Raw genomic sequence first — 25391 nt, forward strand, 5'->3', positions numbered from 1 at the left:
CCGTTCCCCCAACACCCCTCATCGCTCATGCCAACGCAGTCGGTGGCTTGTCGTGCGGCGTGTGGGGGGAAAAGGTGCCGTTGCGGGTCATTGGCGCCCGACGACGACGATGACAACGGGGAGAGGTAGCTGAGGGGGGGGGGGATAGGGATTGGAAGAGACAGACTCAACGCAGCAGGATGTCCAACTACAACACATCAGGGAGGAACAAGACGCTTGTGGGGACGTGGTTTGAGGAGCGAGCATGGGAGGGAGCGCGTAGTCATGCCACAGCAAGGAGCGGCCTGGACGGAGGAGGACGGCGAGTCAAGGGAAGGGTACCGGCAAACTATCCTGGAGCACTTGAGCATGCAGCAGCACACACTGGGACTTTTAGAGCAGATGCATCAGGATTGTCACTGCCGCATGCTGCCGAGAACAATCTCATCTCATCTTCTCGTATTGCCTATGCCCCTCCTCCGCTGCATACCCGTCCTGTGGCCGTCAACGGTCGGCGATCTGCTCGTCGCAAGGCCGAACTCTGGGCTGCTGCACAGGCCGTGGTCGAGGCAGAGGCAAAGGCGCTAGAAGAGGCTGATGTCGAGCCGTGGGAGTCGACGTATCGGGCAGAGCTTGCCGACAACGTGCCCGAGCCGCTCGACATCGATGAAGCCGTGCTGGGCACGCATGCTCGCAAGGACGACGTCATCGCTGGCTCGTATGCCGAGCTTGTCCACGACGTCCCGCTCTCGGTCTGGCGCGACCGGCTCGGCCGTGAGCAGCTGGGCACCGCCACCACTGGCGCTAACGCCTTTGGCCGTAACGCCGGCTTTTCGCAGCCCATCCACGAGTACGACCGCGCGTACACAAAGATCGAAGAGGGCGCGCCGCCGCCGTCAACCGCCTCGGCGTCCAACCCGATCAAGTACGCGGCATGAAGCCAGACTACGAACACCCCACACCTACACACCGCCCACACATCGCATCACACTACCTCTGACAATGCTTATCATAACTGCACCACTAAAAACCAACCCAACCAGCCAGCCACCCAGCTGCGACCGACCGGTCACCCAGCTGGCGACCGACCGACCGACCGCGTTGCGTGCCAGCCACCAGCCGCCCGGACCCCCCCCCCCCCCCGCCACCAACCCACTACAGCGGCGGCACTGGCACCAGGTTCACCCCTCTGCACTCCACCCCACGCACGCCGACGGCCACCTTCCCTCCCTCTCTCCCTCCCCTCCCCCCCTCCCCCCTCCTCCCTTTCCTCCAAACTCACTCCTTTTTCGCTGGCATACCGCTACCTTAGGTGATGTGCCCATGTCGTGTGTGGACGCATTCATGCTCAAGGTGCTGGAGATGGAGGCTGATGAGGCTGTTGTTCCTGTCTTTGAACTCTCTGGAGTCTCTTATCTCTTTGTCTCGCTCTCTTCGCTCTACCTCTTGGCTGTGACGAGGAAGAACTCCAACGCTGCCATGATCATGACCTTCCTCCATCGCTTTGCCAACGTCCTCACCGAGTACTTCAACGAGGTCGAGGAGGAGTCGATCCGGGACAACTTTGTGGTCACGTACGAGCTGCTTGACGAAGTCATGGACTTTGGTCTCCCGCAGACGACCGACTCCAACATCCTCAAGGAGTACATCTTTGAGGAGGGTCACAAGCTGAGCAAGAAGGGCAAGGCTGCGTCGTCCAAGCAGGTCACCGTGCCCATGACCGTCACCAACGCCGTCTCGTGGCGATCGGAGGGCATTGTCTACCGGCGCAACGAGGTGTTCCTTGATGTCGTCGAGTCGCTCAACCTCCTTGTCTCGGCCACCGGCACGGTCCTCCGCTCGGAGATTGTGGGCTCGGTCCAGATGCGGACGTATCTCTCGGGCATGCCTGAGCTCCGGCTCGGCCTCAACGACCGCACCCTGTACGAGGCTGTCGGCGCCGGCGCCTCGCGCAAGTCGGTCGAGATGGAGGACATCAAGTTCCACCAGTGTGTCCGCCTCTCGCGCTTTGAGCGCGACCGCACGATCTCGTTCATCCCGCCCGACGGCGAGTTTGAGCTCATGTCGTACCGCATGCAGACCTCGGCCAAGCCGCTCATCTGGATCACTCCCATCGTCGAACGCCACAAGGGCTCGCGCGTCGAGTACATGATCAAGGTCACCCCGCAGTTCAAGGCCCGCTCCATGGCCAACAACGTCGTCATCCGCATCCCGGTCCCCGCAGACTCGGACTCGCCCAAGATCAAGACCTCCAACGGCTCGGCAAAGTACGCCCCGCAGGACGACATGATCGTGTGGACCATCAAGCAGCTCCGCGCCACCGACGGCGAGTGCTTCCTCCGCGCTCACTTTGGCCTTTCCTCGCTCGCCTCGGAGGAGTCGGACGCAAAGCCGCCCATCCAGCTGGAGTTTGAGATTCCGTTCCAGACCCTCTCGGGCGTCGTCGTCCGCTACATGAAGGTCCTCGAGGCCTCGGCCGGCTATCAGGCCCTCCCCTGGGTCCGCTACCTTACCCGGAGCGGCTCAGTCGAGTTCCGTACCAAGTAAATGCGTCGCAGGACTCGGTGGTGAGCGAACGGGCGATGTACCGCTAGCTTGGCGAGGCGAGCTCAAATTCGGCGATCGCCATGTTTAGATTTCGACAAGCCCTTTTGTGCTGCTCAGTCTCAACCGTCAGCCCTTCTCATCCACATCATCTCCTTCTGCGTCCCCACACCAGCCCATGCAGCCGACTGGATTGTCACCAACCATCCCCATCGCTACACTACGAGCTTCCTCAGCAGGTGTGAATCAGCCGTAGCGCAGGAAGACCCCCCCCAAAAAAACACAGTGCAGCAACAAGTCACGCGGGCGCACTCATTCGGCTCAGGCCTTCTTTCGAGTGACAGAGGCGAGCGGCGCGGGCGGGCGCGGGGGCGGGGGAGTACGGCAACACCTCTCGCGCGAAAAGTTGACCTCTACCGACGATGAGGTTGACAGGGGAGGTTGCCCTTGTTGGACTTGTGGCGCTCATGGTGTGCGGTCTGTGTGGGGAGGCGGGCGCGACGAGCTTGAGCCGTATGACAAGCTACGGACCGGTGACGGGTGCAGTGTCCAAGGCGTATCCGTCGGTCATTGCCTGGCAGGGCATTCCATTTGCTGCGCCTCCTACAGGCGATCTTCGATTCAAGCCACCGCAGGCACCCAAGTCATGGACGGAGCCTTTGATGACGACCGATTCTGGACCTGGCTGCCCGATGTATGTCGAGCCTGTGCTGAAGGGAACCGAGGACTGCCTGTATCTCGATGTCTACGCGCCGATCAACGTCACGGCGGATACCCAGGTTATGGTCTTCATCCATGGCGGCGGGTACGTCATTGGCAACGACTACCACAAAGGGCTGTACGATGGCGCGCACCTGGCGGCCAAGCACGGCGTCATTGTGGTGGCGATGAACTACCGGCTCTCGGTGCTTGGCTTTCTCGCGCTCGACGCGCTCAAGGTCGAGGCCGGCGGTACGACCGGCAATTACGGGCTCCAGGACCAGCAGCTTGCACTCAAGTGGGTGGCAAGCAACATTGCGGCGTTTGGCGGCGATCCGGACTCTGTGCTGCTGTTTGGCGAGTCGGCGGGCGCCTTTTCGCTCTGCTGGCACCTTGTCTCGCCAGGCTCCAAGGGCCTGTTTGCGGCGGTGCTCTTTGAGTCGGGCAACTGCGACTCGCCGTCGTTCTTTCGGCCGTACGAGTACGCGACCAACTTTTCGGCGGGCTACGCGGCACATGTCGGGTGCGATCCGGATGCACTCTCCGAGGCGGAGCTGCTGGGCTGCCTCCGTGCGCTGCCTTTACCCAAGCTTATCGACGGCGGAGTGCTCCTTGCTGGTGGCAGCGGCGGCAGCGTTGGACGGTTCCCGCCGGATGTGTTCTGGCCCAAGCTCGCGCCGATCATGCCGTGGGGCATTGCCATCGACGGCTCGCCAGCTGGACTGACAGGCGTGCCTTCTAAGCTCATTGCGGCCGGCAAGGGGATGTCGAACGTGCCGTTGCTTATGGGCACAAACCGCAACGAGGGCTCAATCTTTCTGCCTATGATGATTGCGATGGTGCCCGGCATTGACGTGCTCCCGCTATCGGAGCGGACGGCGCTCCTTGTCCTCTCGCACTTTTTCAACAGCTCAGTGGTTGCTCAAGCGCGCGAGCTCTACCCGCGGTACGCGTACAAGTCGTGGGACAAGATGGCAAGCGCGCTGCTGACCGACTACTTTTTCGTCTGCTCCGCGCGGCGCATGCTCCGCGCCTTTGGCGCAGCTTACCCGGGCACGCCGCGGTACACGTACCGCTACGTGTACAAGACCGACTCGCCGCTGTACCCAGTCTTTGGCGACTACCACTCATCCGAGCTCAAGTTTGTGTTTGGCAACCCGGTCCACAACATTCCCTTTGACAAGACCGACTGGACCATGTCCGACATCTTTGGCTGGTACTGGACTAACTACGCCCGTGCCCACGCGCCTTCGGGCGCATCGCCCTCGTCTGTGGACCCGTATCCGTTCTGGCCGCAGTGGAACGAGACTGCCCAGATCACCCAGCTCCTCGACGTCCCTGTCGGCCAGGAGGCCTTCCTCGACGACGTCGTCTGCGACTTTTGGGATCGGGTCAAGGTCGACTACAGCAGCTGAACGTGGAGGAGAGCCAAGTTAAACTCTTCCCAAGTTCTGACGCGTGCGTGCATGCCGCCCGCCAGCAGGCAACTGGGCTGGGCGTCAGTCGCCATTCGGCCGAGCGGCGGACGCGAATCGACCGCCACCCCACCCCAGCCCCCCCCCCCCCCCACCCCCCCCACCCCCAGCCCCCCCCCCCACCCTCCCACCCCCGTGCTCACCATGGTGGCATGGCCGCTCATTCTCATCATCATTGCCATGCTTGCAGGGCTACTTGTCGTGTGCACGTACATGCTCGCGCACTACCACCATCCTGACGACGCCAACACAGCATGGTTCCCCAAGGCGGTGGTCGTTCTCGGCTTCTCTGCAGCAGCACTCTCTGTCCTCCTCCTCCCTCTGGACGTAGCTAATCGTAACTCTGGCTCTACCCTCGACATGCTCCTCTTTGTCTACATTGTCTATCCTTTGGTGGCTTTCCTCGCTCTCGTCGTCATTCCCTTTGCTATGTTTTACTACGAAGCTGAAGAGGCCGAGAACAACTCAAAGTCGAAGCAGCTGTACTCGGCACTCTGCTACACCTTCTGGACAGTCATTGTCTTTGCTGGCATTGTGGGCATTCTCTATGGCTTGATTGGAAAGGCTGAAATTCCTGTTCAAGCCCTCACCGCTCGTCTACAGCCTGGCGATGCGCCGCTCAACACCCCGTGCTCGGGCTGTACCTCGACAAAGGTTGATCTGGTCATCCACGTCTCGCTTCTTGTCTATCTGGTTGGTGCCCTATCGTTTGTCGGCATTGTGCTCTTTGTTTGCTTTGGCGGCGTCGGCATGATCGCGCTCCCGGTCGACCTTGTGCGCGACTTTGTCGACCGGCCGAGGCGGATCCCGCTCGACGTCCTCGCCCACCGCAAGGTGGAGATCGGGGTGCAGGCGTCGCGGCTGCTTGCCGAGGGCGAGGAGCTGGCGCGGCGGACGCGCGAGAAGGGTGGGAAGCGCAACCGCAAGGACCGCAAGGCGTATGCCAAGTTTGAGAAGAAGGTGTACCTGCTGGAGAAGAACTTTAAGAAGAACGTGGTGGCCCACTCGCGCGCCAACACCCGGCACCCGTGGTGGTACGTCTTTGACCTTGTTCTTGGCATCTTCTGCGGCCTAGCCTCGTTCCTCTGGGTCCTGCACATCATTCTGTACATGATGGTCGACCCGCCGGCGTCGCCGTTCCTCAACGACATGTTCATCGACCTCGACAAGGCCTTCCCGCTCTTTGGCACCTCGGCCTATGCCCTCTTCACCCTCTTTCTACTCTGGGCGGTGATCAAGGGCAATGTCAAGGTCGGCCTCCGCATTGCCTGGTTCACCATCCACCCGATGATTCCTGGCGAGACGCTCATGTCATCGCTCCTCTTCAACGCTGCCCTCATCCTTCTCTCCTCGCTCGCCGTCACCCAGTTTACCGCCGCCGCCTTTTTCTCCTACGCGCGCCTCACCGCCGTCTCCTCGGTCTTTGCCGTCCAAATCTCGCACCTCCGCGGCATCAAGCACGTTATCAACAACACCAAGTTCTTCCTTGTCATCATGATCGGCCTCACCTTTTTGTACTACGCCTGTTGCGGCACGAAGCGCAAGCTCAAGAAGGACGACGACGACGATGACTAGCGTTGTAAACTAGCTGTGGACCCCCCCCCCCCCCCCCCTCTGCGGCTTCTACGGAGCAGCCGTCCGCGACGCACAAGGCGATCGCATCTCTCCCTTGTGCTTCAATGTTACTGCGACTGGCCCTGCTCGTTAAAGGCATGGACAACGACATCAAAGGCACGGAGGAACTTGCTGGTGCAGTTGCGGATGCAGGTCGTCTCCGCCGCCGTTAGCCTGTTTCCAGGCTCGGGCACGCAGTAATCAAAGCAGGTCGACGACATGACGTTGAGCTGCATCTGGATCATGGCCGATGACGCCTGCTCCTGCATAAGATCCATGGCATCACCTCCGTTTCCACTGACAAAGTCCATCGCAAATAGTGTCAAAGTTGATGGTGGTGTGTGCGGTTCGGTCAGTCTGCTCGATGCGCTAGGGTATGCTCAAGTCTGCTCGGGTCTGCTCGGGTCTGCTCGGGGCTGCTCGGGTCTGCTCGTGAGTCGGACTGCTCCTGGCTCTCCGGTTGCTGCTCTGTGAACTTGGTGGATCGGCTCTTGCTGCTACTACGTCAAGAGGTAGTATGCAAAGGTCGAGTGTGGTGTCTGTGTCTGCTCTGAGCTCGAGTTCGAGGCTGTGAGACTCAATGCCGTCCACGGCTTCCAATCGGTTGCCTCGTGGCGCGTCACCGCCTGTGAAGCCCGTCTGTGAGGGGTGTTGGACAGAGTGCTGAATGGTCGGCTGCGCAGCCCATCGCAAAGGCCCCACTGAGTGGGTACCTTGCTAATCCGCACCACAGCAAGCCTAGCCAGAGATCAGCCGCTGCAAGCATATGCCCCTTCTCCCTCTCTCTCCTCTCTCTCCCCCCCCACCCCCTCCACCCCTCCACACTTACCCATTTTTTTTGCCCCCACCCCCCACCCCCCATCCGTTCCCGCAAGCGCGAGCTCTAACCGACGTCTCGCGCCGTGACCCCGGCCGGACGGGACGGACCCCCCTTCCCTACTTCACTACCTCCACCCCACCCTCCACCCCCCTTCCTGTGCCCGTGGATATGTCTACGTCCCCTCCGACTTCTCACGACGGGACGGAGAGTGGGACGCCCTCTGCGTCGCGCATGCTCCACTCGACCAACACGGGGCGGCCTGCGTCGTCGCGGAGACTGACCATGTCCGAGCTCGATCCCCATCCTCAACCGGTGAGCACCAGGCAGACTCGTCATGGAGGTCATGACCAGGACACCTCGTCCTCACACCAACATCAGCCGTCGCTTGCTGATCTTCATGCTGAAAAAGAGGACCTCGTTCAAGCCATTCATCAACTTATGGCTTCAGCATCGTCAAATGATGCCGCAACTCAGGCCGAGCTTGCTCTGCTCCGGGCACAGCTGTCGGCGCTCAACCCACCACCGCAGCTGGCGGCAGCCTCGCCGCAGCTCTCTCACTCACCGACGGCCCATCACTCGCTCATGGCCATGCGTGATCGAATGGCCCGGCTCGAGGCCGAGCGAAACGACCTTGCGTCGCAGCTTGGCGCCGCGCAGGCAACGCTCTCGTCGCGGACGCTCGAGGCCTCCGAGTGGGCCTCGCGGTACGAGGTGGCGACGCAAGGCTGGCGCGAGAAGATCAAGACGCTCGAGGGAGCTCTCTCCAATACCAACGCAGACACCGCGGGCCTCAAGGCTCAGCTGGCTCAGCTAACCGACGCCAACGCCCGACTCGAGGCCGAGCTGGCCGCTGCGCAAGCCGCCGTCGCCGCGCACTCGTCCGAGGCCCGGACCTCTGCTCGCACCGCCCGCGAGGCCTCACACTCGGCCACTGTGCTGCAAGCCGAGCTCGACGACGCGCGGTCTCACATCGAGACGCTCGCCACTCAGCTCCGCGAGGCCAACTCCAAATCGCGGTCGTCGTCGCGCATTCTCGAGCTCGTCCGCGCCACGCTCGCCGCCAACCCACGGGCTTCAGCCTATGCCATTACCGACGACACACTCATCCCACAAGCGCTTGCCTCGGTATTTGGTGACTATGACACTGCGCTGGACGATGCGCGGGCTGCGCTGGCGCGGAAGAACGCCAACCTCGCCGCATCGTCGGCACAGGTCCACGCCCTTGACACCCAGATGGCAACGCTCTCGGCGTCGTATGCTGGCTCGCCGGCCGCTGCTGCCTCGCTTGCCTCGTCAGCTGTCGAGACCGCCCACGCCTCGCAGTCCAAGCTCCGCGCCCAGATCCACGACCTCTCGCGACAGCTGCAGCTTGTGCGCGAGTCGGCTGCGCACGACGCGAACCAGGCGGCTGCGCGGCTCGACGCCGCGCTCACGGAGCGCGACGACGCCCGCGAGTCCGAGTCTGCTCTCCAGTCGCGCCTCCAGCTTGCCATTTCCAAGCTCTCGGCGGCATCGGCACGTGATGAAGCAACTTCGCGCGAGATTGACACCCTTCGTCGTGCGCTCGACTCGGCTGAGGCCGCAGCGCAGGACGCGGTGCTGGCGTGTACCAAGGCCCAGACCCAGGCCCGTGGCTACGCCTCGCAACTCGACGTGCTCACGCTTCAGTACAAGGCCGCGGCTGACAAGAACGCCACGCTGGCGACCGATCTCGCGGCGGCAGACGACGCCATTGCCGAGCTCCGCAGCCAGGTCCAGTCGCTCGAGGAGGCCAAGACCGAGGCCGAGCGTGCCCACCGTGCCGCGCTTGGCAAGGCGCGCGTGGCCTCGGAGGCCGCGGCGACCTCCAAGTCGCATCTCGACCAACTCACGTCGCGGCTCGCGCGCTCCGACTTTGACACGTCTGCGCTCCGCACCACGCTTCGCGCCGCCGAGGCGGCTGCCGTCGACACCCGTGAGGACCTCCTCGCCGACAACACTGCCCTTGCCACCACCTGCCGCTCGCTGCGGTCGGACGTCTCGTCGGCACACGCCTCCCTTGCTGCTGCCCGCGAGCAGATCAAGGAGCTCACCGGCCAGGTTGCCGGGCTCAAGGCGCAGCTCGCGGCCAACGACGAGCTGCTTGCTGTCCGCGACGCCGCCGTCCGCGAAATGGACACCAAGCTCACCACCCTGCAGACGCTCTACACCAACTCGACAGCGGCGGCCGAAAACGTCAACTCAGCCGCCATCCACCAGGTCAAGCTCGCTCTCGACACCGCCAAGGCCGACGCCGCCGCCGCTGCCGACGCCACCCGCGCCGCTGAGCGCGACGCCGCCGCCAAGGCCGAGGCCGTTGCCAAGCTCAAGGCGAGCCTCGCCGACCGCGACACAACAATCGCCCGCCTCGAGTCGCAGATTGCGGTCTCCAAGACCGGCTCGACCCGCGATGCCGACCTCCGCGCTCACCTGCAGGCGGTCAACGAGCGGCTTGAGACTCAGCTGGCTGCAGTGACACGCGAGAAGCGCAAGGCCACCACCGAGGCGCACGCCCACATCGACTCGCTCAAGACCCAGCTCGCGTCGCTCACGTCCAAGCTCGACTCAGAGGCCGCTATCAACGCTGACCTGCGGACGCAGCTCACGGCAGCGTTTGACGACGCGTCGGCGTCGCGTGCCGCGCTTGTATCGTCTGAGGATGCACTTGTCTCGGTCCGCGAGGAGTTTGCGCTCGCCGTCAACAAGTTTGCCGCTGACAAGCACGCGCTTACTCAGGCGCTCGCCACGGCCAAGGCCAATATTGCGGCGCTCACCTCTGCACGCGACACTGCACTCGACGAGGCGGCGACCGCAGCGTCCGACGCCGACGCGGCTACAAAGGCCCGGGCCGCCACCGAGGCCAAACTCGCGGTCACCAACTCGGAGCTGGCAGCCGCCAAGGCCTCGGCCTCGTCGTCGCTCTCGATGATCGACACTATGAAGGAGCACCACGCTGCCGAAGCTGCTGGCCTCCGCAAGCAGATCAACTCAATCACCAATGAGCTCAACGCAGCGCGGACCTCGCTCGCCACGTGCTCGTCCAAGTCAGAGGCCTCGGTCGCCGATCTCAAGCGGACCCACGCGTCCCAGGTCGATGCGCTTGAGTCGGCGCTTGCCGACCTCCGGAGCCAGCTTGCATCCAAGGCCGCGGCGCTGGAGACTGCCCAGGCCGAGGCGCTGGTGGAGGCCCAGAACGCTGAGGCGCTCGCCGACACCCTCCGCGACCGCATTACTGAGCTCGAGTCGACGTCGGCGGCGGCAGCCGACGCTGCTGCGCTCGAGACCCGGTCGCTGCACGCCAAGATCAAGTCACTCAACCAGGCCAAGGACTTGCTCGAGGCGCAACTTGCCCGCGCCAAGCAGCAAAACGAGTTCCTTGACCACGCGCTCTCCACCGCCCGCGAGGAGGCATCGCACTCGATGCGCATGTCGCAGGCTGGCTCCAAGCAGCTTGAGTCAGTCATCACCAACCTTCGCTCACAGCACGAGGACGCACTCTCGTCGGCCCAGGCGCAACGGACTCAGTTTGAGGACACGCTCCGCGAGACCCAGGAGGCGCTCGCGGCCGAGGCCAAGCGATCGGCGGCAGCAGCGGCCCAGGTCGTCGAGCTCTCGGCACGGGCCGACGACCTCGCGTCACAGCTCGCGGCCGTCACTACCGACCGTGACATGGCGACGGCGGCCCTCGACGCCGCAAAGGCCGACGCTGCCACCAAGCTCGACCTTCTCTCTGCCAGGCTCCAGGCGCGGTCGGACGAGCTCGACGCAGTGCGTCGCGACGAGTCGACTGCTGTCGCTGCACTCCAGGCCCAGCTTGTCGAGACCCGTGAGACCGTGGCGAACCTCGAGGACGAGCTCGCCGCCGCTCGTGGTGCCGCTGCCCTCGCGGCCAACGCCGCGGCGTCCAAGGCTGCGGCGGCGGCCGAAGAGCTGTCCGCGCTCAAGGCCGAGGCCAGTGCGCTCAAGGCAACACTGTCCAAGACCAAAACACGGGCTCGGGCACGCGAGGACGACCTCACGCGCGAGCTCAACGCCCGGACCGCCGAGCTTGCGGCAGCCCGCGAGGAGGCGCTCCAGTCGGCGTCGTCGTCAACCGAGGAAAACCAGCAGCTCGCGCACAAGCTCGCACACCTCCAGACGAAGCTCTCGACCACGGTCGACGACCTGCATGCAGCACAGAATCAGGCCCGCACCGCCGAGGCCACCGTCAACGATCTTCGCCTCGAGCTCGACGCCACCAACCGGGCGCTGGCCGAGTCCAACGCCCAGCTGGGGCGGACCAAGTCGGATCATGAGCGAACGCTTGAGCTGCAGCGGAAGCAGGCGGCAAGCGCTGCAGCGCTCGCGGCGCAGCGTCTCGACGCTGCCGACGACGCCAACGCCGATTTGCAGCGGCGACTCACCGAGGCCCGCACATCACTCACGGCCTCGCGTGCGTCCGAGAAGGCGCTTACTGCCGCCCGCGACGACGCACAGGCCCGCGTCAACGAGCTCACCGCCCAGCTCACCTCGCTCAAGACCCAACTATCAGTATCAACTGAGGATGCGCGCGCCGACGCGTCGCGCCACGCGGAAGAGACCGCCAAGGTCGAGAGTCAGCTCAAGAACCACATCCGCGAGCTGGAGTCGGCCCTTGCAGTCGCCAAGGACGCAGCAAACTCGGCGACGCTCACCCAGTCGGCGGCCGAGACCGAGGCCAAGGACGCCAAAGCAACGGCGGCCTCGCTCAAGGCTGAGCTCGCCGCTGTCCGGGCTCAGGCTGCGGCAGCTGCCGACGAGGCCACCGCCGCCGCCAACGCGGCTCGCGAGCTGGCGCTCGCCGAGGAGCGCGGTCACGCTGCCGAGCTTGCGGCGCTCCAGCGTGAGCTTGCCGCCGTCAATACCGCCCTTGACGCCACCCGCGCCTCGCTCGACAAGGAGGCCGAGCACTGGCGGTCGGTGCTAGAGGAGTCGTCGACCAAGTCGAACCACGAGCTCGCCGCTGCACGCGAGGCCACCGCCCACGCCGAGAAGACCGTCGACATGCTGCGGACTCAGCTGACGGCGGCAGTCTCGGAGCGCGATAGCCTCCGGGCACAGCTGACCTCGACCGAGACTGGACAGCACTCTGCTGAGGCGGAAGCCGAGGCCATCTCGGCCCAGCTTGAGCTTCAGAAGCAGGTGACCGCCCAGACCCAGGCCGAGCTTGCCGACGCCCGCACCGCGCTGGCGAGCCGGACTCAGGAGCTCGAGAGCAAGCACGACGCGCTCCGCGCTGCCAACATGGAGCTCTCGGCGCTTCAGGCGCAGCTGGCACGGGCCGAAGACCACGCGTCCGAGATGGAAGCCAAGCTCGCGGCTCGCGCCGCCGACGCCGACGATGAGATCAAGCGCTGGCGCGACCGGCTCGACGAGGCCACCCGCGATCGGGCAGCAGACGCTGCCGCCGCCGAGGCTGCTGCACACACGGCCTCGCTCGCTGCAGAGCACGCTGCGGCCCAGATCGAGGCGCTGCGCGACGATCTCGCTCGTGAGCGTAGCGCTGTCGCCGAGGCACACACCCGGCTCGCGGCGGTTAACGAGGACATGGTCATTACCAAGACAGCACTCACGGCACTGCAAGGCACGGTCGAGCGCGATGCAGCAGCGGCGGCACAGGCCGAGCGCGCTGCGCGCGGCGAGCTTGCTGCCGAAGCTGCCGCCCACACCGCGACCCGCAACGCGCGTGACAAGGCCGAGGCCGCCGCCGAAACGGCGAGCGCCAAGGCGTCCGAGCTGGCGACTCAGCTGGCGTCGGCATCGGCCAAGCTCGAGGCCGCCGAGGCCGAGGCTGCTTCTGGGCGGGCCATTATTGCTGCGCTCGAGACCCGGGTCGCGGACGCCGAGCGCAAGCTGGAGACCTCGACCGGCGCACACAGTGTGCTTGCCGATCATGCATCGGCGCTCGAAGCCGACCTCCGCGAGGCACGGACCAAGCTTGAGGCGACGAGTGCTGCAGCCCGCGACGCCGTCACGGCGCGCGACCGGATGGCGACGGCGCTTGAGCGGGCACAGACCGAAAAGGCGCACTGGAATACCATGCATGAAGACCGTAAGCACGAGGTCGCAGAGCTGGAGGCGGCCAAGTCGCGACTGTTTGATGAGCTCACCCGCGAGCGGGCGGCATGTAAGGCTGCGGAGCGCAACGCGGCCTCGGCTGAGGCGAGCGCGAGCGCAAGCGACGAGCGGGTTGCTGCACTCAACGCGCAGGTCGCGTCGCTCAAGGCCTCGCTCGGCGAGAAGACATCAGCGGTCAAGACGGCGGCGGCCGACGCGGACGCCAGCCGGGCCCAGTCGAACGCACTCACGGACACGCTCGCGGAGGTCAAGGCCGAGATGGCCAAGACCAAGGCCGAGCTCGAGCACGCGCGCGCAATGGCGCGCGACGCTAGCGCGGCCCGGCACGCTGCCGAACTCACCGCCGACGAGCTTCGGAGCCAGCTGCAGTCGCGGGTCGACGAGCTCCACGCGGCAGAGACCGAACTCGGGAAAGCGTCCGCCAAGGTCGTGAGCCTCCACGGCACGCTGGCCGACACCAAGCGGGCGCTGGAGCAAAAGCACGCCGAGCTGTCGACGGCGTCGAACGAGGCCGACGAGGCGCAGGCGGCGCAGCGCCAGCTCCAGGCGCGGGTTGACGAGCTGACGAACAGGCTCGGCGGGACGGCGGCGAGTCTCGCAGCGGCGCAGGCGTCGGGCGAGGCTGCTGAGGCCCGGGCGCGTGAGCTCAGCGACGAGCTTGACAACGTGCGCCACAAGTATGAGGCGCTGACAGCCGACCATACTGCGTCGGTTGCCGACTTGGCAACGGCGCGGTCTGACGCAAGGGCAGCAGCGTCGAACGCGTCGCGGCTGGAGAACGAGCTGTCGCGGACAAGCCACGATCATCGCGCGGCGCTCTCCGAGCTTGCAACGCTCTCCGAGTCTGTGGCGCTCGAAAAGTCACAGGCGCACGCATCGACACTGGCACTAGCATCGATGGAGGCGTCGTTGACGCGGTACTCGACACACGAGACGTCGTTGGCGGACGAGCTCGACGAAGTGCGAATGACCGAGCGCGAGCTGCGTGCGCGGCTGATGCGGCTCGAGGTCAATGACGAGGTGCTCCGCGAGCAGCTTGCGGCCGCCAAGGAGCTCGCAGAGAGCCGGGCCACCGACGCTCAGGTGGCGCGCGAGAGGCTGGCGGCGTTGACGGACGATGCGACCGAAGCGCAGGCCGAAGTGGCTCGGCTGAACGATCTTGTGCGTGCGCGGAGCCGCGAGGCCGAGCAGCTTGCGTTCAAGAGGGACGCAACTATTGCATCGCTGGAGGACCAGGTGCTCTCGCTCTCGGAGGAACTCAACGCACGGGCCAAGGCCGTCGATGAGTTTGAGGCCGCTGTCCAGGAGCTGCACAACACGTCGGTGGTGGCCGAAGCAACCGCGGCCAAGCAGATCAATGCACTGGCGAGCGAGCGCGACACGGCCAAGTCTGCGGCACAGAGAGCAGACGAAGCGAGGGCAGCCGCGGTCAAGGAGCTCAAGCTCGCCAAGGCCGAGGTTGCGACGCTGAGCAACGCGCTGGCGGCGCAAAGGGACGAGACTGCCGAGGCGCAGCGACACGCGCTTGGGCAGCACCAAGCGCGCGAGCTCGAGTCGACCCGGCTAGAGGCACTGACAGGCCAGCACGAGGCTGCTAGTCAGGAGCTTGCGCAGCTGCGAGCGGCCCACGAGGCTCAGCGGAACGAGCTCGAGACGGCGCGGCGCGAGCTGCTGCGGTACGAGGCGCGGCGCGAGGCGCTGGACGAGTCGGTCTCGGCCTCGCAGATGTGGATGTCGGACACAGTGTCGCGGGCCGACAAGCTTGCGGCGGAGCTCGCCGAGCTGCGTGGGTCGTCGGAGGAGACGGCGGCAGCGTTGCGCACTGCGCGCGAGGCAGAGGCAGCGGCGCGCAGCGCTGCGGCGCGTGAGGCAGCCGAGCATGCCGAGACCCGCAAAGCTCTTGTGGCTGCGGAGAGCTCGCTGGCGCGGGTCTCGACGACGCTGTCGCAGGTGCAGGACGACGCGGCAGCGCGCGAGGCGTCGCTACTGACCCAGCTGGAGTCGTCGTCGACGAACCGCGACACGGTGTTTGCGCGGCACCGCGATGCGCTCGACGAGGTGGCAGCGCTACGGTCCGAGGCTGCGTCGGCCAAGGCGGCCGCTGGAGCACTGCAGGACCAGGTCCGCATTCTGTCTCGTGAGCTTGAAGCGGCACAGAGCGGTCTGGCATCGGAGCGCAGCGCTCATACTGCGGTCCGTGATGAGTGGAAGTTGCTCAATGAGCAGCTCTCCGAGGCAAAACAGGAGCTTGTGGCGCTGCGGGCGAGCGCCGAGTCGAGCGCGAGTGCACTGGCACGGGAGACTGGCGCGGCGCGCGAGGCGAGTATTGCAGCGCGCGAAGCGAGCGGACGGGCCAATGCGCTGGAGGCGCGGGTGAACACGACCGAGCAGGCACTGAAGGACGCTCTGGCATCGCTGGAGCGAACAAACGTGACCGAGGCTTCGCTGCGGAGCGAGCTGGCGTCAGTCAAGGCGGCGTTGGCTGCTGCCGAGGAGCGGGCGCACGGCCGGGTCGGTGAGCTGGCGAGCGCCCAGGCGAGCGCGCAAGCAGCCGAGCTTGCAGCGTCACAGGCCGAGGCGCAGAGTGCGGCACTGGTGGCGTCCAAGGACCAGACTATCAGCATGCTGCGGGCGTCGCTCGACGAGACCACGTCGTCGAAGAAGCAGCTCGAGCTCGACCTGCATTCTGCGGTGGAACAGATTTCCCAGCTACAGGACTCGCTCCGGGAGCTGCAGGCTCAGGTCTCGAGCCAGGCGGCATCTGAGGATGCGCTCTCGACACTCTCGAACCAGCTGGAGACGTCTGTGATGCAGGCGGAGCACCAGCGGGAGGATCTCGCGCATCGGCTCGCGGCAGCGCTCGAGGAGCGAAACCGGCTCTCACAAGAGGTGCTTCGGGCTGGGCATGAGCTCGAAAAGGAAGCCGCGGAGCACGCGCACACTGCAGACAAGCTTCGCGAGTTGCGGGCGGAGCATGAGGCAAGTGAGGCACGGGCGGCGGCAGGGAGCGAGGAGCTTGCCAAGCTCAAGACGGCGCTCGAAGTTGCTCGCGCGCAGCTAGCAGAGCGGACGACGCAGACCGACGCGGCGGCGGACCGTGTGGCCGAAGCCGAGGCCCAGACGGCGGCGACGACTGCAGAGCTCGAGGAGACGCGGCGGTCGCTTGAGAGCGCGGACCGACGGGCGCGGGCTGCGGATGGTCGGGCGGCCAAGCAGGCCGAGCGGGCGGATGCCGAGGCAGCCAAGGCTGCAAATGCGCTGGAGGATGCTGCGGCGCTGCGGCGCGAGGTCGAGGCGTGCAAGGCTGAGATGGAGCAGCTGAAGGTCCGAATGGCTTCCCAGGCAGCGCTGACGGCGCAGCTTAAGGGCCAGGACGCGGCGGCGGCGACAACGCTGGCGCAGCTGCGCGAGAGCCTGGCGGCGACGGCGGACGACCGGGCGCGGCTGCAGAGCTCGATTGAGGCAGCACTGCAGGCCAAGGTACAGGCCGAGTCGGAGGCTGCAGGGCTCGCGGCGCAGCTAGAAGCCGCACAATCGATGTGCCACGACAGGGCTGCTGTGGCGCAGGCAGCGCAGGCGCAGCTCCATGCTGCAGAGCAAAAGATTGAGTCGCTGGCCAGTGCGCTTGAGGCGAACCGCGGTGAGCTGCGCGCAGCGCGGCAGACGGCAGCGCGAGCCGAGCAGGCTGCAGACGAGATCCGGGCGGACCTTGCGCGGACGCGTGAAGCACTCAGTACCGAGTCGACGACGCTTGCCGAGGCCATGGATGAGTGCGTTAGTAATGCCGACTCTCGGGCTGCAGCCCAGGCCGAGCTTGCGATGGCGCAGGAGGCGCTCGACGAGGCCCGTGCCGAGGTTGCGCGGCTCTCGGCGCGGGTGGAGGCCGCGGAGCGGACAGCGAGCTCCGCACAGGAGCGCGCCAAGCAGTTGCAGGCGAGTCTGAGCTTGCGAAGCGAGGCGCACGCCAAGGTTGCGGCCGAGCTGGAGATGTTGCGCTCTCGCGAGGCCGAGGCTGTGGAGGCACGGGCCAAGGCCGACGGGGTGGTGGAACGGCTGCGGGCGATGCTGGACAAGATTCGGAGCGAGAGCCACGCCGAGGCTCAGGAGGCAGCGCGGCGGCTGGCGGCAGCGCAGCAAGAGGCAGCGCATGCCAAGAGCGAGGCCGTGGCTCAGAGCACGGCTCTGGCTGGACGTGAGCAGGAGCTGGCGGCGTCGACCCGCGCGGCCGGAAGCCTCCGACGCGAGCTCGACAGCGCGCTCGCGATGCAGGCCGAGACCAGCACCCGACTGGAGCAGGCTCGTGCCGAGGCGAAGTCGCTGCGGGCGCAGGTTGCGTCGAAGGAGGCCACGCTGGGCGAGCTGCGGGAGGCGTTGGGCAAGGCGCAGGCTGAGCTCGAAAGCGAGCGAATGCATGCCGAGATGGCGGTGACCGAGCTCCGGAGCGAGGTGACTGAGGCGGCGGAGGCGCGGCGCCAGGCCGACGCTGCGGTGGCATCACTCACGACGCAGCTGCGGCTGTACGAGAGCGAGTCGCGGACGCCGAAGAAGATTCTTGAGTCGCTGCAGAGTCAGATGGCGGAGCTGGATGCGTCCAAATCCGAGCTGGCAGACCAGGAAGCGCTGGAGGCCAAGGTGGCGTCACTGGAGGATGCGCTCCGGGTGTCGCGGGCGAGCGAGACTCAGGCGCGGATCGACTTGGAAGGCGAGCGCAAGGCAGCGTCGGAGCTTGCGATGTCGGCGGCTGCGGATCGCGAGGCGCTGGTGCGGGCGCAGGAGCAAGCCAAGTTCTTCGAGTCGCAGGCGGAGCAGCTTGCGTCTGCCAAGGCGAACGCCGAGGCCAAGGTTGTTGCCCACTCCAAGGCCAAGTCAAAGCAGCGTGACCTCATTTCGCGGCTCACGACCAAGTGCAACGAGCTCAAGGTCGCGGTGAGGGAGGAGCGTGAGGCGATTGGTCGGGTGCAGGTGGAGCTTGCGGCGGTCCGCGAGGAGCACTCGTTCTGCGCGAGCAAGCAGGCCGAGCTGCGCGAGCAGCTCTCGGAACTCTCCGAGTTGGCGTCGCATGGCGACCAGCTGCCCCAGGTGCAGATCAAGGCCAAGAAGCTGGCGATCAAGCTGCGGACGGTGATGGGTGAGCTCGAGCAAGCGCAGGCGGAGGCAGCCGCTGCGCGGGCCGATGCTGCGGAGGCACGTGCGAGCGCCCAGGCCGCGGAAGCAAAGGCGAATGCAGCGTCTGCGGGACGAGCGCGAGCCGAGGCTTTGGCGAACGAGGCGGATGCGCAGGTGTTGGCGGTTCGGCGCGAGGCTGACGAGCGCATCGCGGCGGTGAAGAAGAAGGCCGCGGCGCGTGTGGCAGCTGCCGAGGAGGCCAACTCGGAGACGGCGGCAAACCGCAAGGCGCGGGTGACACTTGAGGATATGCGCAAAAAGTACGAGTCGCGGGTGAAGCGGCTCGAGTCCAAGGTGAGTTCTGTGAGCCGGACGCGGTCGTCGCTGCAGACCGAGCTCGAGGAGGCACTGTCCAAGGTGTCTGAGATGGAGGTGACGAACATGCAGCACCTCAAGGTGGTGCACGCGCTGGAGGAGGCGTCGGAAGAAAACAAGAAGCTCCGGGCACAGCTGGCACAGATGCGGATCAAGTACAAGACGGTCAAGGGCGTGGCGGCGCAGCAGCGGCAGGTGGTGCCGGCGCACCTCCGGAGGGTGCTGACCGAGACGGAGCACGATGCGATGTTTGGCGACGACTCGGAGATGGACGTGGCGATCACGCCGACGATGGCGGCGATCACGTCGAATGCGGCGGCGCACGAGGAGGCCTCGCGGTGCCTTGCGCTCGTTGCGTCGCTCAAGTCGCAGCTTGCGGCGGTGACGTCGCCGAGCAAGACCGGCGCTGGCGCGAGTGACGAGGCTGTCCATATGGCAGCGTCGGATCCGGTCGGCTCGCTGCGTTCAGCCATCCTTCCGGTTGTCTCTGTTGTCGACGAGCTGGAGGACATCATCGCACACATGGACATCTCCGACGAGAGTCTGGGAATCCATGGCGGCGAGCTCGCGGTGCGGGCAGCAGCGCTCGAGGCCGAAAACGCGGCGCTTCGCAAGAAGCTCGAGCACATCGAGACAGGACTCGTGGAGCAGACTCGCGGGCTCATTGCCAACGTCCGAGAAGTGCAGCGGCTGCAGGCAGCCGAGTCTGGCGGCGACTCTGACGCGGCGTCGTTCGACTCGCAGCATCAGGGCTCGCTCTTTGAGCTCGAGCTCGACTCGCTGGAGCAGTCTGCCGATGCGCTTCTGCACTCGATCCACGAGTCGTTCGAGTCGATTGACTTTGGGCCGCCACCGTCGGACTCGGACCATGAGTATTGAATTGTTGCCACCCAGCCCATCACTGCAAACCATCGACGCACGTCGCAAGTCGGGGATGGCATCAGTTGACGTTGGTTGAGCTGGCGACTCGAGGCACCTGTCTCCTCCCGAAGCCCGAAATCATGTCATCGTCAGAGGAGTTCTACATCATAGACTCTGACGAGTCTGGGTCGTTTGAGATCGAAGACTCCGAGTCTGAGGACGACAACCCCGACATTGCGCTTGAGAACGCATTCCACGAGTCGAAGAGTACGTGGTAGTCGTAGTTTGTGTGCATGCCTTGCCCCACCATGGCCGTGGCCGCGGGGTCAGAGTGGAAGGGCGACCGGGGGGGGGGGGGGGGGGGGCGGCGACGATGGAACGAAATTGTGACTGACTCTGGGTGGGTGGGCGGCATGGTGTGTGCGCGCGGGTATGGTGGGGCATGGTGACAGGTCTCATGGACGACGCACATGCGGAGCAGGCGCTAGAGGGCTTTCAGAAGGTGCTGCGCTTGGAGGAGGAGCGGGGCAACCCGAGTGAGTACACGTACGACGCGGTGGGGTTTCTGGCGCGTCTGGCGTTTGGGCTCGGGCACGCTCGCGATGAGGTACTGGGCTACTTTCGGCGGCAGGTGGAGCTGGGACAGACGGCGATTGTGACGCGGAACCATGCGGAGAAGTGCGTGTTTGAGCAACTGGACTTTTTTGCCAAGTCTGCCGATGATGTGGACTTGCTGGAAGCGGTGTACTCGCTGGCGCTGGAGGCGCTGAAGGACGACAACAAGCTGCGGTACAAGATCCTGCTCAAGCTTGGCAACGTGTACCGCGAGAAGGACGACCACGCGCGCCTCAAGAGTGTTCTGGACGAGCTGTACGCGATCTGCGACGCTGAGGGTTCGACCGGGGCGCAGAGGCTGGAGGCGTACGCGCTGGAGATCCAGATGCACACCAAGACGCGGAACCGCAAGAAGCTCACCGAGCTGTACGAAAAGTCGCTGGAGGTTTCGGACGCGATCTCGCACCCGCGGACGATGGGCATCATCCGCGAGTGTGGCGGAAAGAACAACCTGATGATGGGCGACTTTGAGGCGGCACAGCGCGACTTTTTCGAGTCGTTCAAGGCGTACGACAACGCGTCGGATGGCCGGGCGGTTGGGTGCCTTAAGATGTACATCCTCTCGTCGATGCTCTGCGAGTCAACAGTAGACCCGCTGGCGGCCAACGAGGTCAAGGGCTATGTGGAGAACCGCGAGATCTCGTCATTTGTGGCGCTTGTTTCGGCGTACCAGCGCGACGACCTGCACGAGTTTGAGCGCGTGCTGCGGACGAACCGCCGGTCGTTTGACAACTTTCTCAAGGTCTACATCGACGACCTGCTCAAGAACGTGCGCACCAACGTCATTCTCCAGCTCATTGCGCCGTACACAAACATCTCGATCGGCTTTGTGGCCAAGAAGCTCCGCATTCCCGACGCCGAGGTCGAAGCTCTGCTCATCTCGCTCATCCTCGACGCCCGCATCCTCGGCTACATCGACCAGGTCGAGCAGCGCCTGACGCTGACCTCCAAGACCAAGTCCAAGGATGAGACCCTTGCCGGCCTCAACCGCTGGGTCTCCCGCATCGAGTCCATGTCGGCCTCTATCCAAGGCAAGATCCGCTGAGTGTGCGTTGAGTGTGTACGCTGGGCTGATGATGGCGATGGCAGCGCTGGTGCTGTCTCGAGGTCTGGACGAGAAGGGAGGGATTGAGCCAGTGGTTGGCTGGCTGGTAGCAAGTCGTAAAGTAGTTTGTCGGGATTGAGGCTGATGGGAAAGGGTGAGCGGGCGGGTGGGGGGATTGGGTGTGTGTGTGGTGGGGGTGGGGGGGGGAGGGTGGCGGTGGCACCTCCGCTCCGACCCATCCTCGCCCGACGAGTCGCAGAGCGACCACTGGCACCCCCACCACCCCCCACCCCCACCAACGTGACCCAAACACGCCCACTCCACTCCACCTCCTCCCCACCTCACCCCCAACCCCACCAATCTACTGTGGCACCAAGCCCCACGTCTTTGTCTTCCTCTCCCTTTCCCTTTCGCTCTCCCTCATTCCCCTGTGCTAGGCTAAACCATGGACGCACCGTTTCGTGTGACGCACCAGCGGGTAGCGCTGGACATCGACATGCAGGCGACACGGGTGGCTGGCATGACTGAGATGACGCTGGCACCTCTGGATGAGAGCTTGGATAGGTTCTCGTTTAATGCAAGGAACTTGGACATTACTCGTATCACGGTGGATGGCGTGGTGGCAGAGTACGCCTTTCAGGATGCTCTCCAGCGGGTGGTGCCTCAGTACGAGGGCCAAGCCGCGTGGTCGGTTGGTCGCTACGATGAGTGTTTGGCGACGGCGATGGCGTCTGCCGATGCGGGTGAGCTGCTGGTGTACTTGCCCAAGGAAGTCAAGCTTGTGCCGCGGGCGGTGCCGCTCGGCGACGAGGCGGCGAAGGGCTGGGTTGCTCCGCCACCGGCCGACGAGGACTCGTCCGACGACGAGGAGGACAACTCTGTGGCATCGAGGCTGGGCATGTCGACGTCAAAGATCAAGCGAGCGACGCGGGAGAAGGCTGCGGCCGGCGGGAGTGAGGAGGAGGCTGCGGCCAAGGCCAAGAAGAAGAAGAAGAAGGGACTGTCCGAGGCGGCTGCGGCCGGAGCGGCTGCGGCGCTGGCGTCGCGGCAGCAGCGGATGAAGGCGTCGTACTTTGAGCCTGTGGTTGTTCGCATCGAGTACTCGGTGACGGCGCCGGCAGGCGGGCTGCGGTTTGTGCTGCCGGACGCAGACGCGTTTCCGATGCGGGCGCCGCAGCTGCACACGACGGGCGAGCCGCTGTCGACGCGGATGTGGCTGCCGTGCGTGGACAACCGAATCTCGCGGCCGCTATACGAGTTTGCGTTTACGGTCGACGCGCGGTTTATGGTTGTGGCATCGGGCACGCTGGTGTCGCAGGTTGAGACTGGCGACGGGGCTACCAAAACGTTCTACTACATGCTCGAGGTTCCTACTGCGGCTGGTGCACTCTCGCTGGCGGTGGCACCGTTTGAAGTGGTGCAGGACCCGCGGCTGCCATTTGTGACCACGTTCTGCCTGCCCGGCGAGGCCGAGCGGGCGGTGCACACGGCGGCGGCGCTGTACGACATCTTTGAGTTTTACGAGGACTACCTCGGGCTCCCGTACCCGCACGAGAACTTCAAGCTTGCGTTTCTGGAAGAGCTGCCTGGTACGTTAGTGGTAGGTGCGACGGTGGCGTTCTGCTCCGACGCGCTGCTCCACGACGCGTGTGTGGCGGACCAGGTCCAGCCTGCGGCGTGCGAGCTCGCGCTCGCGGTGGCGACGCAGTGGTTTGGAGCGTTCATCGATGTGCCGACATGGTCGGAGGTGTGGACGCTTGAGGGTCTCGCGCGGCTGCTGCGACACGAGTTTGTGCGGGCGGCGTTTGGGATTGCGGCTGCAAAGCTCGCGCTCTACTCGTCGATGCAAGTTGTGCGAGTGGTTGAGGGCGGGAACGCGCTTGCGGGCGTGGTCATGCCGCCGCTCTCGCATCCGACGTTCGAGTCGCACCCTGCGGCGCTGATGGAGGACTTTGGCGCGGTCAACGCGCTGCCTGTGGTGGCCGGGCTGAGTCTTGTCTCGCACGCGCTCTCGTACGGCAGCGTCTTTGGAGTCAAGGCCTTTGTGGTCATGCACATGCTGCAGACGCGAGCCGGGCCGGAAAAGTTCAAGCGACTGCTTGTGGGGACGTGCCGGCGTGCGCTGGACTCTGACCTTGCGACGATTCTGGACTTTGAAGGCGAGATTTTTGCGCGGCTGTGCAAGAAGGACTCGTCGCTGCGGGAGTTTGCAGAGATGTGGGTGTCGCGGGCGGGCTCGCCGACGCTGCTCTGCGGGTTCTGGTTCAACCGCAAGCAGCACATGGCCGAGGTTGCGATTCGACAGGAGGGCGTGCGCGACTGGAACAGCGACAAGTTTACGGGCCCGCTCATTCTGCGAATCCACGAGTATGACGGGCTCTACGACCACGTGCTCCACATCGACGACGTGTACAATGTGTGCTCTGCGCCGGTCAACTCGAAGAACCGCAAGGCGCGTGCCAAGACTGTCAAGCTGGAGAACGGCGAGTACGCGAGCGTGGACGTGACAGCGATGAACGACGCGCCAATTCTGTGGCTGCGGCCGGACCCCGACCTCATGTTCCTCGGCACCATCACGTTTGTGCAGTCGGAGGACAACTGGGTGTTCCAGGCAACGCTTGAGCGCGACGTGGTGGGCCAGCTGACGGCGATTGCGGAGCTGGGCAAGATCGGAACACCCGACGCGATCAAGGCGCTTGCGGCGATTCTGGAGGACACGCGTAATTACCACGCGGTGCGGAGCGCGGCGGCGGCAGGGCTGGCGACAGCGGCGACGGTGCGGAACGCCGGGGCGGCGCTGGAGACACTCATCTCGCTCTTCAAGTCGTTCTACTTTTATGAGGACGGCTCGCGGTTCAAGCCAAACGACTACTCTGACCTTGCGGCGTACCACGTGCTGGTGGGGATGGTGCGTGCACTGGCGATTGTGCGCGATGCCTCGGGTGAGTCGCCGCAGCACATTCGCGACTTTCTGGGCGAGCTCCTCAAGACCAACGACAACTCGTCGAACGAGCTCACGGATGCGTTCTTTGTGGCGGAGCTGTACAAGGCGCTGACGCAAACGGCGCTTGCCAGTCGTGACAGCGCCATCGGGCTTGCAATGTACCGCAAGCTCTGCTCTGCGCTCGACTTTTACCGCATCCTGCCGTCGTACCACGACGTGGTCTCGCAGGCAGCGCTGGCGGGCATTGCGGCGCTTGCAGGCGCGCCGGGCTCGCGGGTGCCGCGTGGCGAGGTGCTTGACAAGCTGTACGAGGCAGCGGCGTACGGTAAGTTTGCCGACGTGCGTGTGGTGGCGTACTGCGGGCTTGTGGATCTTGTGGCGCTGGACAGTGTCGCGGCGCTGACGTCGTTCCTGGGCCTACTTGCGGCGGAGCCTGTGACGACGACGGCGTATGTGGTGCTGAAGCATGTGGCCGCACACGTGGGGCGGGCGCCGATGTACAAGGAGCTGCACTCGCCGGTGACGGAGCTCGTGGCGGCGCGCAAGCTCACATCGGTCGTCTGGCACCAGCTCAATGTGGTCTCGGCATACGACTCGAAGCGTGCTGCCGGGTGGCGGGCGGTCTACCGCGCCCTGTTTGGCTACGGCAAGCCGGTCTGCCTCCCGAACGAGGTGCCAGCGGCGCAGGCCGAGCGGCCGCGGCTCAAGCTTGTGATTAAGCAGCAGGATGTGGCAGCGGCCATGCCACAGGCCATGGACGTTGCCGACGAGCCGTCGACGGCGGTGGCGATGCAGGAGGCGGGGACCAAGGTTGCTGTCAAGACCGAGGAGGCTGCGGCCCCCGTACCTGCCGCGGTCGCGAGCAGCGGCGCGGTGGCGGCCACCGGCATGCCTGCGGCTGCAGCGGCGGCCCCCGCAGCGGCAGTGGCGGCCGGAGCAGGCGAGGCAGCGAGCGGAGGAGGGTCTGCTCCGCCTGCTGGGGAGGTCAAGCCGTCGCGGCCGGTCATCAAGCTCAAGCTTGGCGGAGCTCTGCTGACCAGCGGCGGTGGCGGTAGCGACGATGACGACGAGTGGGGCACGTTCTCGTCGAGCGAAGAGTGAACACAGTAAGATGAGCAGCGTCTCGCAGGCAGTGGCCGTGGCGGGTCGGTGACGGCTGGGGTAAAGACTTGGCTCGAGTCGCGGGCGAGCGGCGAGCGA

The 25391-nt window shown here is 65.2% G+C and overlaps 8 protein-coding genes across 8 annotated transcripts; 7 read left to right on the plus strand and 1 right to left on the minus strand.

The window, feature by feature from the left end:
- Positions 1-447: 447 nt before the first annotated feature.
- AMSG_01418 (uncharacterized protein) lies at positions 448-917 on the plus strand (the record flags this gene model as incomplete). The annotated part of the gene is made up of 2 exons (XM_013906567.1): positions 448-489; positions 513-917. 2 exons carry the CDS (start codon positions 448-450, stop codon positions 915-917), a joined length of 447 nt encoding a protein of 148 aa, XP_013762021.1.
- Positions 918-1290: 373 nt separating this feature from the next.
- Positions 1291-2542, plus strand: AMSG_01419 (AP-1 complex subunit mu-1). The gene has a single exon (XM_013906568.1). The coding sequence runs from the start codon at positions 1303-1305 to the stop codon at positions 2524-2526; it is 1224 nt and encodes a 407-aa protein (XP_013762022.1). The 5' UTR covers positions 1291-1302; the 3' UTR covers positions 2527-2542.
- A 327-nt stretch (positions 2543-2869) lies between these two features.
- On the plus strand, positions 2870-4677 carry AMSG_01420 (carboxylesterase). Its single transcript, XM_013906569.1, has one exon. It carries the CDS (start codon positions 2946-2948, stop codon positions 4635-4637), a length of 1692 nt encoding a protein of 563 aa, XP_013762023.1. The 5' UTR covers positions 2870-2945; the 3' UTR covers positions 4638-4677.
- Positions 4678-4827: 150 nt separating this feature from the next.
- AMSG_01421 (LIMR family protein) lies at positions 4828-6297 on the plus strand. Its single transcript, XM_013906570.1, has one exon. It carries the CDS (start codon positions 4842-4844, stop codon positions 6270-6272), a length of 1431 nt encoding a protein of 476 aa, XP_013762024.1. The 5' UTR covers positions 4828-4841; the 3' UTR covers positions 6273-6297.
- Positions 6298-6353: 56 nt separating this feature from the next.
- Positions 6354-6839, minus strand: AMSG_01422 (uncharacterized protein). The gene has a single exon (XM_013906571.1). It carries the CDS (start codon positions 6620-6622, stop codon positions 6380-6382), a length of 243 nt encoding a protein of 80 aa, XP_013762025.1. The 5' UTR covers positions 6623-6839; the 3' UTR covers positions 6354-6379.
- AMSG_01423 (uncharacterized protein) lies at positions 6688-19605 on the plus strand (the record flags this gene model as incomplete). Its single annotated transcript, XM_013906572.1, has 3 exons — positions 6688-6735; positions 6867-6929; positions 7606-19605. 3 exons carry the CDS (start codon positions 6688-6690, stop codon positions 19603-19605), a joined length of 12111 nt encoding a protein of 4036 aa, XP_013762026.1.
- Positions 19606-19704: 99 nt separating this feature from the next.
- Positions 19705-21382, plus strand: AMSG_01424 (COP9 signalosome complex subunit 2). The gene is made up of 2 exons (XM_013906573.1): positions 19705-19854; positions 20040-21382. Exons 1-2 carry the CDS (start codon positions 19728-19730, stop codon positions 21245-21247), a joined length of 1335 nt encoding a protein of 444 aa, XP_013762027.1. The 5' UTR covers positions 19705-19727; the 3' UTR covers positions 21248-21382.
- A 310-nt stretch (positions 21383-21692) lies between these two features.
- Positions 21693-25292, plus strand: AMSG_01425 (transcription initiation factor TFIID subunit 2; the record flags this gene model as incomplete). The annotated part of the gene is made up of 1 exon (XM_013906574.1): positions 21693-25292. One exon carries the CDS (start codon positions 21693-21695, stop codon positions 25290-25292), a length of 3600 nt encoding a protein of 1199 aa, XP_013762028.1.
- Positions 25293-25391: the final 99 nt, after the last annotated feature.

The sequence above is a fragment of the Thecamonas trahens genome (genome assembly GCF_000142905.1).
Source record: "Thecamonas trahens ATCC 50062 unplaced genomic scaffold supercont1.5, whole genome shotgun sequence".
In the NCBI taxonomy this organism is placed as follows: Eukaryota; order Apusomonadida; family Apusomonadidae; genus Thecamonas; species Thecamonas trahens.

Excerpts from the sequence above, each read along its gene's own strand:
- AMSG_01419 (XM_013906568.1), top strand. The coding sequence starts at position 1,303 with ATGTCGTGTGTGGACGCATTCATGCTCAAGGTGCTGGAGATGGAGGCT.
- AMSG_01420 (XM_013906569.1), top strand. The coding sequence starts at position 2,946 with ATGAGGTTGACAGGGGAGGTTGCCCTTGTTGGACTTGTGGCGCTCATG.
- AMSG_01421 (XM_013906570.1), top strand. The coding sequence starts at position 4,842 with ATGGTGGCATGGCCGCTCATTCTCATCATCATTGCCATGCTTGCAGGG.
- AMSG_01422 (XM_013906571.1), bottom strand. The coding sequence starts at position 6,622 with ATGGACTTTGTCAGTGGAAACGGAGGTGATGCCATGGATCTTATGCAG.
- AMSG_01424 (XM_013906573.1), top strand. The coding sequence starts at position 19,728 with ATGTCATCGTCAGAGGAGTTCTACATCATAGACTCTGACGAGTCTGGG. Across the intron at positions 19,855-20,039 it reads CGCATTCCACGAGTCGAAGA|GTCTCATGGACGACGCACAT; the intron begins GTACGTGGTAGT and ends GCATGGTGACAG.